Source organism: Alosa alosa, chromosome 4 (assembly GCF_017589495.1).
Source record: "Alosa alosa isolate M-15738 ecotype Scorff River chromosome 4, AALO_Geno_1.1, whole genome shotgun sequence".
NCBI classification, from domain to species: Eukaryota; Metazoa; Chordata; class Actinopteri; order Clupeiformes; family Clupeidae; genus Alosa; species Alosa alosa.
Window position 1 is genome coordinate 11122010 of NC_063192.1, and position 11214 is coordinate 11133223.

Consider the following 11214-nt stretch of genomic DNA (forward strand, 5'->3'; position numbering starts at 1 on the left):
TGGGACAGGTTATTTCTGATGCACTATAGCAGAAATGAAGCAAAGGAGGGGTGGAGGTGGTTAGTGTTGGCTGTAAAGACATTTATTTTCAAAAGAGGCAATAATTACATTTTATCAAAACCATTTAGACAAATCAGTTCATACCAGAAAAAAAACAATCAAAGAAAGGCACAAATTATTTTCTGAAATCAGAAAAACACTAACATCTGACAATAAACACATACAACCATCAATAGGATACACTGGTGACCCCTTGAGAAAAATGGAATTGAAAATTAAACTGTAAAATCAGTTTTCACATTATGACAGAACAAAAGAAAAAATCTGTTGTAACAATGAAACATACATTTCAAAGTATGGGTTTCATATAATACATGTAATTTTATCACATTACTTATAGTTACCATGTAAGGGTAACCATGACACAGTACATAACTCAAAAAGGGCCGACTGAAAGAAAGTGAGAGAGAGGAGTGAGGAGATTCAGACAGGTATAAATCACAAAAGGTGCCATGAGGGAAACGCTGACAGTGAAACCCATAATCCTTTCTGAACAGCATAAGAAAACATGCCTTCTGGATACCTTCCCTACACTAGTAGCTGGCAATATGGCAAAATGTTTCCATTTGAAAAATCTGCCTTTCCAACAGAGTAAGAGTTTCAGGCCCTGGTAAACCCACCAAGCATGTTTACATCATTTTTCGGTGGTAGATGACATTCACTGAATTTCGGAAGGCACACTGGTTTCATGTCTACTGGTCTAGGATAAAGTGGCTCATTTGTATTCAACACATAAAAAGAAACTTGGAAAAAAACTCAGGCAGTGCTGTATACGTCTGCATATATTTTCTATTGTATGCAGTAGGCTTTGATCCATGAGATATTTTGTATATCTTCCAAGTCAACAACAGTGAGAGGGGCCATTTAAGTCAGTGTTGCAATCCCTGTGTAAGGAACACAGGTAAAGTTTATTTTGAAGTGTTAACCAGGCAAAACAGGCCTCTTCCTTTCATTTGGCTGACTATAAAAAACAATATTCACATGGACCCCAAAACCCAACATATACACTCATCACCCCCCATAGTGAACAGACAGGTAACAATTAAACCATTTATCACCCTTAAATCAGTACCACTTCACATTCCCCAAATTATTTGTGTTGAAAATAACTGTTCTTCACTAAATCATCTTACTGCATTACCCAGTTTCAGAAATTAAAGTCTCTATTTATGATATGGTGCATGAGCTCTTGCCTTTATCCTTTGGTTTGGGCTTGTTTTTGTCCTCTGGTTCTGTCTCAGCAGCAGGGGAAGCTGGGGTTGGTGTACCATGGGCTTCCTGAGCAAGGGCAGTGTCTGTGGAAGTTGCAGCAGCTGAGGATTCCATTGTGACCTCAGCCCCTGGAGCTTCTGCCTCCTTTGTGACCTCAGCCACTGGAGCTTCTGCCTCCTTTGTGACCTCAGCCACTGGAGCTTCTGCTTCCTTTGTGACCTCATCCACTGGAGCTTCTGCTTCCTTTGTGACCTCATCCACTGGAGCTTCTGCCTCCTTTGCGACCTCAGCCACTGGCGCTGCTGCCTCTTTTGCAACCTCAACCACGGGAGCCTCTGCCTCCTTGGCAACCTCAGCCACTGGAGCCTCTGCCTCCTTGGCGACCTCAGCCACTGGAGCCTCTGCCTCCTTGGCGACCTCAGCCACTGGAGCCTCTGCCTCCTTGGCGACCTCAGCCACTGGAGTTTCTGCCTCCTTTGCAACCTCAGCCACTGGAGCCTCTGCCTCCTTGGCGACCTCAGCCACTGGAGCCTCTGCCTCCTTGGCGACCTCAGCCACTGGAGCCTCTGCCTCCTTGGCAACTTCAGCCACTGGAGTTTCTGCCTCCTTTGCAACCTCAGCCACGGGAGCTTCGGCCTCCTTGGCGACCTCAGCCACTGGAGCTTCTGTCTCCTTGGCGACCTCAGCCACTGGAGCTTCTGCCTCCTTGGCAACCTCAGCGACTGGAGCATCAGCAGGCTTGGCAACAGCAGCCACTGGAGCCTCTGCCTCCTTGGCGACCTCAGCCACTGGAGCCTCTGCCTCCTTGGCAACCTCAGCCACTGGAGCCTCTGCCTCCTTGGCAACCTCAGCCACTGGAGCCTCTGCCTCCTTGGCAACCTCAGCCACTGGAGCCTCTGCCTCCTTGGCAACCTCAGCCACTGGAGCCTCTGCCTCCTTGGCGACTTCAACCACTGGAGCTTCTGCCTCCTTTGCGACCTCAGCCACGGGAGCTTCGGCCTCCTTGGCGACCTCAGCCACTGGAGCTTCGGCCTCCTTGGCGACCTCAGCCACTGGAGCTTCTGCCTCCTTGGCGACCTCAGCCACTGGAGCTTCTGCCTCCTTGGCGACCTCAGCCACTGGAGCTTCTGCCTCCTTGGCGACCTCAGCCACTGGAGCTTCTGCCTCCTTGGCGACTTCAGCCACTGGAGCTTCTGCCTCCTTGGCGACCTCAGCCACTGGAGCTTCTGCCTCCTTGGCGACTTCAGCCACTGGAGCTTCTGCCTCCTTGGCGGCTTCAGCCACTGGAGCTTCTGCCTCCATGGCATCCCTCAGCCACTGGACTTCTGCCTCCTTGGCAACCTCAGCCACTGGAGCTTCTGTTTCCTTGGCAACTTCAGCCACTGGAGTTTCTGCCTCCTTTGCAACCTCAGCCACTGGAGCTTCTGCCTCCTTGGCAACCTCAGCCACTGGCGCTTCTGCCTCCTTGGCAACCTCAGCCACTGGCGCTTCTGCCTCCTTGGCAACCTCAGCCACTGGAGCATCAGCAGGCTTGGCAACAGCAGCCTCTGTGGCAGCATCGATGACAGCTGGCTCCTCTTTACTTAAAGGAGCAGTCTCCACTTCCTTGACCTCTGCAGTGATGTCTACCTCCTGGACAATGGGAATGGCTGCAGCAGCCTCTTGCTCCTTGACAGCAGCAGCCTCGGCCTCCTGCACCAGTGATTCAGCCACGGCACTTCCGACGGGCGCCTCCACCTCTTTGGCAGCAGGAGCGGCTGTTGCTTCTACGACTGGGGCTGCCTCAGCCGCCTTCACTTCAGCCATGACTGCCTCCATTACTGGGAGAATTTGCTGAATAACTGGAGCAGAGTCCTGGGCAGGTGGAAGGACCTCCTGATCCGCAGTGAATCCTATCTGACCGGGGATATCTGCCACAGCCTCTTTTGGCAAAATGACTCCCACCTTGCCAAGGCCCTCTGCGGCCCCTCCAGTATGCAGCCAGTCCATCTTCTGCATGTGTTGCTGGACTGCATCAGCGACCCGAGCATCAATCATGGCTTCTGTCAGGACCCCAGTCTCCGATGAGTATGCAGCCGCCTGGCAGGAAAAGCAAGGAGAATTCTCATTACTTCTCAAGTGCATGTGTCAGATAAGTCTTCCCGGTAAAAGCATTTTGAACTCCTAAATCTGACAGTTTAGTCAAAGACAGACACACACACAAACATCGTCTTACCTGCCAGGCCACACCAAGTTTCGATATTTCACGGCCTGACATACCATCCGTCAATTTAGCAATATCCGTACACTTCTGGCCATAGTCAAACTGTGCCAGCTTCATCCTCCTTAAGAATGAACAGAGGAGAGAGATTTATCACTTAATTGACTTTTTGGTTTGACTTTGTATGGATGTGAACTTAAGTTTCAACTGACACACTTTATTTGATCATTTTGGCCATCAGCCTCAAGAGTATAATTAAAGGCAAAAATGCAACCACTGTGACATATAGAAAAACAACAGTTCTAAATCCACAAGGTTTCAATATTAAACAATCCTTTACCTTGTTGTATAGATATTCCTGTGTCAAACTACAGTGGATACATTTTAAAACTTGGTTGATTAACTGCCTTTAACACAGAGTTAGCAGTTTGTGTAAACCGGCTCTCCCATGATACACCTAAAACATGCCAATTTCCTAACATATAATTTTGAGAAATACCTGGAACGTTAATACAGTGTACTGTACTGTCTTAAATGTTGGTGTGCTGCTATGTCGGCTAAATCTAATCAGTAATCTAAATCAGTAAATCTAATCACTTACTGTCTGCCTGTGGAGGCTGGGCCCAGCACATATCTATCAAAGTAGAGCCGCACCAGCCTCTCCCTCTCTGATAGTCCAGGAAGGGCAAAGTTGACAATCTCATCAATACGGTCGTTTATGGCCCAGTCAAACTGTTCAGGCTGGTTACTGGCCAGCACCAACATAAATCTGAAGGAAGAGAGTGGCTGAGTATGTTAACACTGAAACCTGGGGAGGATTATATGCTCCTTGAGGCTCTCTCCAAGATCAAAGAAGGTCAGGACACCCACTTGTTGCTCTGCTCTCCGGTGCGGTAGAGGAATGCGTTGAGGGTAGCTCGTAGGTCCTCGCTTATCTTTTCCTGTAACACAAGCACACCAACATGAGCATGACCAGTGAAACTTCACGCATGTGTAAATAATGAGAGCAACACACGGCCCCTGTGCACTTGATTGGCCACACTCTCAGCTGACTCACGGTCGATCGCTTGCGCAGGAAGGCGTCCGCTTCATCCACAAAGAGCAGGAGGCTGAAAAAGGGGGATGGGAGTAAAATAAAGAGCAATGCCTCACAGATTGTGTGCTGCTTTAAACACAGTTCACTAGGCACTGCATATGTATTTTTAACATTTGCACAAGATACAGAAAATGAAGTCCAAGTCCCATGCGCACATCCTCGAGGTTCAGTGGCATGTTATAAAAAGCATAGGACTTCCTACTGCCATTTTAGGTAAGATACCCAATCAATGAGTAAAATAAAGTGGTAGTTGTAGTCGCACACATGACAAGCGAAGACTTAGAAGTAGTTTCTGCATAGTGTCACCATCATAAATCTTAAGGCCACATCACATTAAATGAAGCATTAAAACATCTACAGAGATTATTAATTAGTGTGTGGTGTTCTACTAAAGGGTCCCTCTGTGCCATCTGCTCTGGGGAGCTGTGATTTAATGCACTTGGGCGGAGAGGGGGCTTACCCACGCTTGCTTGTGTTTGCCCAGTCAAAGACTTTATGCATAGCAGTGACACCCTCTCGGCCCATGGGTGCCACGTCTCCGCCAGTCATGATGGCGTAATCCATCCCAGAGTGCAGAGCCAGTTTCTGAGAGCCAACAGCAGAGCGCAATGAGTCATTTAACAGAGTGGACAACTAGTCACTCAAGCACAGGACACACTACACACAGACACATCTTGGTTCATTTTTGCTGTTGTTTTTCTATTTGCTTGCTAATGTTAGGTTTTCTAAAAAATACCAAAACATATATTTTTATACGGGCTATTTAACAACATTAAATACAGGTGAGTTTTACACAGAAATACCTTTGCAAAGAGGGTTTTGCCAGTGCCAGGAGGTCCATACATGAGAATGTTTCTGTAGAGACCGCGATTCTTGCGAGTGTTGTGTGTAGCAATGGCAATGTCACGAACACGCTCCTCCAGGGTAGGCTACAAAGCAAAAGGGGAGAGAGTAGGTCATAGGTATTAGAAATAACCTCTGCTTCTGGTCTTCCCTTGCTGGATTAAAAATAAAATGTTTTATATCTGTATAAAATGTGGTGATGCTGCCGTTTTCTGGCCTTGACTGAATACTTACACTCAGCACAACTCCCTCCAGGGCATCCTGGGCCTTGCTGAACATGCGCTTGGTTGTCTGTGAAGAGAGCAGAGGCTCAGGCTGTCAGCTGTGGCCTTTCGAGCATTTTTGTAAATAAAGTCCAATGTGCGATTTACATGGCCCGCCCTGCTGAGAGGGAGGCTTCCACTGATGCACGCTGGCCCTGCTTAGGGGATTACCTTGACAGGATGCTTTATTGCCTCGCCGGCACTAATCCTGGAGGTCTCGCGGACCAGTGAGGGCTTTCCCAGGCGCGCCTCGATGTAGCGGGCACCCACCCCTGTGGCGTTGCGAGCGGAGTAAATGCCCACTGCCAGCAGAGACAATCCTGCCACCTACAGGACAATGAGGGAATGGCAAATAAGGGTTTTTGGTGCCTCTGATGTGTTAAGTAGGAAACTTCAGTATGAAGTCAGAAATAACTTCAATGCATAATATGACTTAGCTCTTACAGTAACCGTGACTTTATCCCAGTCTGTCACAAACGCTTGAAAGCCTTCTCCAAACACAGCACCTGCAGTTCTAACGAAAATTAATTATAATCAATAAAAATGTTAAAAAGGTGAAAATATTTTATTCAACAAAGAATTGGATGTAAGATTCAGGCATAGTACTCAGATAAGGACCACTATGGAGAATAACAACTTGCTAAACATACAGTAGGGGAGATTAGAGGAAGTCATTCTGGTCAGTCACAAACTTCAGGCCGGGGAGTGTGTCCTACTCACTTGATGGACTCCAGCACAGTCTGCCTGTGCTCGGCTGCCTTCAGGCGAATCTGCTCACGGATGATGTCGGCATTATCCCGCTCCACTTTGGCGCGAGCCTGGGCCTCCGCCTCCACGCGCATCATCTCATTCTTGTGTCGGAGTTCCATCTCATGCTCAACAGTGGCTGAGAGAGAGCGAGAGAGAGAGAGAGAAATAGGGGGAGAGAGAGAGAGAGAGAGAGAGAGAGATCATGTTAATCAACTGCCCATGGCTTTCAAACAGCCATCTCAAGCTGCATTACAAAGTAGTCCTCTGCAAATAATGTAGCTGGGACTATCTGATTAATTAAGATTAATTCAACAGTAAAATTGCATTGTTCGTAGGGTGTCCTCTACGTGGAATTTTGCTGTTGTGTTGACATGCTGAGCTTTCTATACCTCTTCGCATTGCTTCCTGTTTTTGGACTGACTCCTCCTGTTTGCGAAGAGTCTCATCATTGAGGAGTTGCTGTGATAAAAAAAGGAGAGAAAATCAAAGGAGTCAAACAAATCACTGCATTTTTATAAGCAAAATTAATTTCTCCTTGTAGGTTTCAGTGAAAGAGATGCAGAAAGCCTGCAGCAACTTTAAAATAGGCTTGGACCACTAACTGTAAAATCTGCAGATACAACAGCTCATACGGTGACAAAAGATGATCATCACTAGGTTTGTCAACGACAAAAAAAAAAAAAAGAGGGTATAGCCCTTCCTAATAGTAAGGTTCTCGTAAAAAAACAAACAAAACAATTTTGACAACATCAGAGAGGAAAGTGTTACAGTCTGATCCTGGACCAGCAATTTAGATAACTGTAAATTATTGCAAAAAATAAAAAATAAATAAATAAATATTGACCAACACAGATGGACAAAAGCTGAACATGTCCCTCTGTGTTGGTCATTGGCTACCTCAGAAAACTGAAAATGCCGCTACAACACAGCTGGCAATCCAGTGGAAATATATGAGCCTTCTGTGCATAAACCGACCTGTTTGTGAATTCTTTCCTAGAATTCCTCTAGGTACACTTTCACAACACCATCACACATAATAAGGATCCATTTCAAAACAATGTTCTTGGTGAAGAAAAGCAAACTTCACCTGTTGCCGTAGCTGGTCATCATATCTCTGTCTCGCCAACTTATCTTGATACTGTGCTCTCTGGAGGAAAAAGAGACAATACGATGCAACAGTGACAAGAGTGACAACTTTAGAGGATGTTCATATTTTTAAAAGACAGACAAATCAGATTGCTCACAGCTTGGTTTTGCTTGGTCTCCTCCGCAAGGGTCTTCCTCCTCTCCTCTCCCTGGACACGGATTTGTTCGGCTTTCAGTTGCTCTACTGCTGCTTCATATTCCTGGAGTAAAAAGGCTCCTGTCAAAATGATAGTCTCCTCCGTTTCAACAGCATTCCCAACAGTGACAACAGTTATGGAGTGCTACAGGGCATTACATATGGAACATCATCCTGTTGGAAGACTAGGATGTCGGCAAAAAGTGAAAAATTAACAGAAAAGTGAAAAGTCAATGTCTGGATTGGCATTATCATAATGGACTTGGGACTAACAGTTACTGAAGAAGATTAACTGTAAAGCAGGGGTCTCAAACTCCCGGCCCGCGACGTATGTCAAAATAATAATGTAATCCGGCCCTTGAGGGTATTTTTAATTGCGACAAACAACGATACTGATAAAAATAGACGATAGATCCAAGTACGGTGACAAATCTAATTTGTAGGCTACTCTCCTCCACTACTACGCGAGAAACACGAAGACGTGCATTTGTAACGACACTATGCAGGCCATAGTTTTGCACAAAATGAAGCAGAAATAGGCCTACACCAAATGTTGAAAAACGTTCACGTGTGATGAAGTCTTAGGTAGGCTATGTTATTCACCTATTCTGATTCTGAAGGAGAATGTCCTTTTGGAGATTATGATCGATCGTCTATTGACAGTGATAGTCACGGTGCGTCTGTGAATGGAGGTGCGTCTTTGCGTGTAACTTATACAAAGGTGTCCACTAAGCATACCATGCTTATTTCGACACTCTGCCCAACATAGCTTGGAGGCTGCAGTGGTAATCGATAGTGTCCGTAATGGACATGGTACAGACAGCAGGGCTAGTAGAAATAGGGCTCTGAAGAACTACAAAGTCACCCTGGATAGGAACTGATTTGACCAGGTTTATTGTAGGCCTTGTGGTTAAAGGCCAGTAATAGTTTACTATTGTTGGTATAGGCCTACATCTTAGGTGTTTTCCTGTTAATTTGTTATGTGGGTAATATGACAAAAAAGAAAGTAAACCTGCTCAAATATGTTCATCCAGTATTTACTGAAAGGTGCATAATTTGAGGTGCTTGCCATCCAGTGGCAAATTAGATGGGTAAATGTACCCCCTTCATAAACTTGTGTTTATCCTCAAAGATTTTTACATTTACAGTAGGACTTTATCTCTGACCACTTTCAAGCCATGGCCTTTTGAAATTTTGATATAAAAATCCAATGGTGTTGCTTTCTTAACCCTGACGCCAGGTTTAAAAAAGTTAAGAGAGGAAAATATTTTTATTTGGTATGAAACACACACACACCTACCTGTTTTTATGCTTTTTTGTTTGTTTTTATAATTTGTATTAATATATATTTCATCATTATTTTATTTATAAGCTACAAGGTTGCTAGCACAGGTGTCTAAAAATAGATACAAATACTTGCACTTTCTGTTTGTAGTTTTGTGTTTGAAAATACAGTATTTGGAAAAAACATTGCATTTTAGGAAATAGCTGTTCTTTTTTGTATTATTCTTTAACACTGATGTGGCCCTCCAATCAGATGACATTGGCAGAAGTGGCACTCAGCTCATTTGAGTTTGAGACCCCTGCTGTAAAGTATATCTTTCAAGTGAACAAATTTGGGGAAAGGGGAGAACTAAACTACTTTTCTAATCTTGCTATTTTCTAATTTCTAATCTTGCTATTTTCTAATCTAATGGCATGCCCACCTTCAACTTAGTTTGATGATCCAACTGGACTGTTTGTTCTTGCATGCGTGCCAATGCCAGTGCATCTTTAGCGTGACCTTAGGAATGTTGAACAAAGAGAGATTAATAAACACATTTTTATTACATTATTCATTTACATTATTGTCAGCACACGCTGAGACTGGGTATATGATATATTAAAATTCAAAGACAGATTAAAGAGCTATATTGTGAAGGAAAGTGTGTACAATCTACTATGCTAGAAAGCAGAGTAGCGTGCAGACCACACGTGGGCTATATATGACCCTGACGACTTGTGACACATGCATGTTCCTGCCATGGTTCCTGCCCATGCAAAGACATAGGCTATAGGGTACACACTAGCGGGTGGAATGTGTCTGATTGAACAAGAGAAGCAACCTACTCCATTCAGCATGTGCAGAACAGTTTGTTCTCTCGAGTCAACCAGACACGCCCACTTGAACCCCTCTGCATCTTATGCTGTCAACCAATCCGTGCGATACCGGTTACTTTACATTAAACTTACCTATGTTTTGCATATGCATAACAATGCATAGGTTATCTTTTGTAGACCTAAACTTTACATATAGTCACATATAGTCAAGGGAACACGCTACAAAGCTTGAAAACATAAACTGGCTACCAGCAAACAAATCAACTCCATTCACATTCAGTCCAAAGTATTCCTATCTTGGAATGTATGTTAGTTGTGAAAGTCGGACTTCTTACGGGATTTATCGAGGTCTCTTGCAGCTTTAGCAGCCCTCTCCAATCCAGTAGGGTCGAAGTTACTCCACTTGTCCTTGGGTTTGTCGCCTCCACCGCTGCCCCCCGACCCCCCCTCAGGTGCAGATGGTGTCTCTTCTTCTGGCTGGGGTGTTTTGGAGCCTCTGCCCCATCCAAAGAGCCAAGACATGGTTGCACTTTCGAGTCTTGTGTTGCCGGGGGTTTGGGTCTGTGCAGCCTACAGCCCAACCAAGCGTGCACTGTTGTTTGCACGCGTGCTCCACTATTGGATTCGACGCAAGCGCAAAAAGAGGTAGGTGGGCACATTCTCTGGCGCATGTCATGGGAAGAAGGCTGGTTCGCGAACGTCAGGGCTGCACAGAGCGCAAACTACACTGTGTAAGTGACCTATAGAGTACAGAAACTCATAAGAAGGTCATGGTGGTGCCCCTGTGTCTTGTCTGGATTGATGCCATTTTGCAATGTTATACATTATGACATCTATCTCTGTTTTCCATGACCATATGTTTTGACTGCATACAGTTTTATGACACGGTGATGAACAGACTCAGACTCATATATACCAATATTAGGGCAGTGTGCCACTCTTTATTACATCTTGGTTAAAGAGAAAATAACATTATTATTAATGTATAAAATAAGTATAACAGAGATTACACATCAGAGTAATGGAGAAAGCGGACAGCATTGGACCTAAAGCATTTGGCGGTATTGCCTATAGGCTACTAAAACAACTGCAAAAAGGTTTCAACTGCAAAAAGATCACTGTGACAAGGCAATTAAATCATGGAATGTTGGTTAGTTAGTCAACAAAATTTGCTGTCAGTTCTGTTTGTCAGTGTGAGACTGCATGTTGACCTATGCCCTCTGACCATGGCCTAAAAGTAGAATCTCTATAGGTTAACACCCACAGTTCGTTATCCAGTAGGCCTACATATAGGCCTTACATCACAATATAAGGAGATTGTCCAAAGACTAAGTAATTTACATTTTTTCAAAGATGCACTTCACCATTCTGTACGTCAATGACGCTCATCTGTGATGCAACTAGTTTG

General features: G+C 44.8%; 1 protein-coding gene across 1 annotated transcript; it reads right to left on the bottom strand.

Annotated features, from left to right (window-relative positions):
* Positions 1-60: 60 nt before the first annotated feature.
* Positions 61-10426, bottom strand: LOC125292983. Its single transcript, XM_048240580.1, has 17 exons — positions 10142-10426; positions 9413-9489; positions 7669-7770; positions 7512-7571; positions 6814-6883; positions 6395-6560; positions 6119-6188; positions 5846-6001; positions 5646-5702; positions 5372-5497; positions 5029-5153; positions 4530-4581; positions 4343-4413; positions 4074-4241; positions 3488-3596; positions 1254-3351; positions 61-944 (listed from the first exon to the last, which is right to left on the bottom strand). Exons 1-17 carry the CDS (start codon positions 10326-10328, stop codon positions 925-927), a joined length of 3714 nt encoding a protein of 1237 aa, XP_048096537.1. The 5' UTR covers positions 10329-10426; the 3' UTR covers positions 61-924.
* Between the last annotated feature and the right edge of the window lie 788 nt (positions 10427-11214).

Coding starts and splice junctions, on each gene's coding strand:
- LOC125292983 (XM_048240580.1), bottom strand. CDS start 10,328: ATGTCTTGGCTCTTTGGATGGGGCAGAGGCTCCAAAACACCCCAGCCA. Junction 6,561..6,813: donor ACAGGAAGCAATGCGAAGAG/GTATAGAAAGCT, acceptor GCTCTCTCTCAG/CCACTGTTGAGCATGAGATG. Junction 4,414..4,529: donor TCCTGCGCAAGCGATCGACC/GTGAGTCAGCTG, acceptor CTTGTGTTACAG/GAAAAGATAAGCGAGGACCT.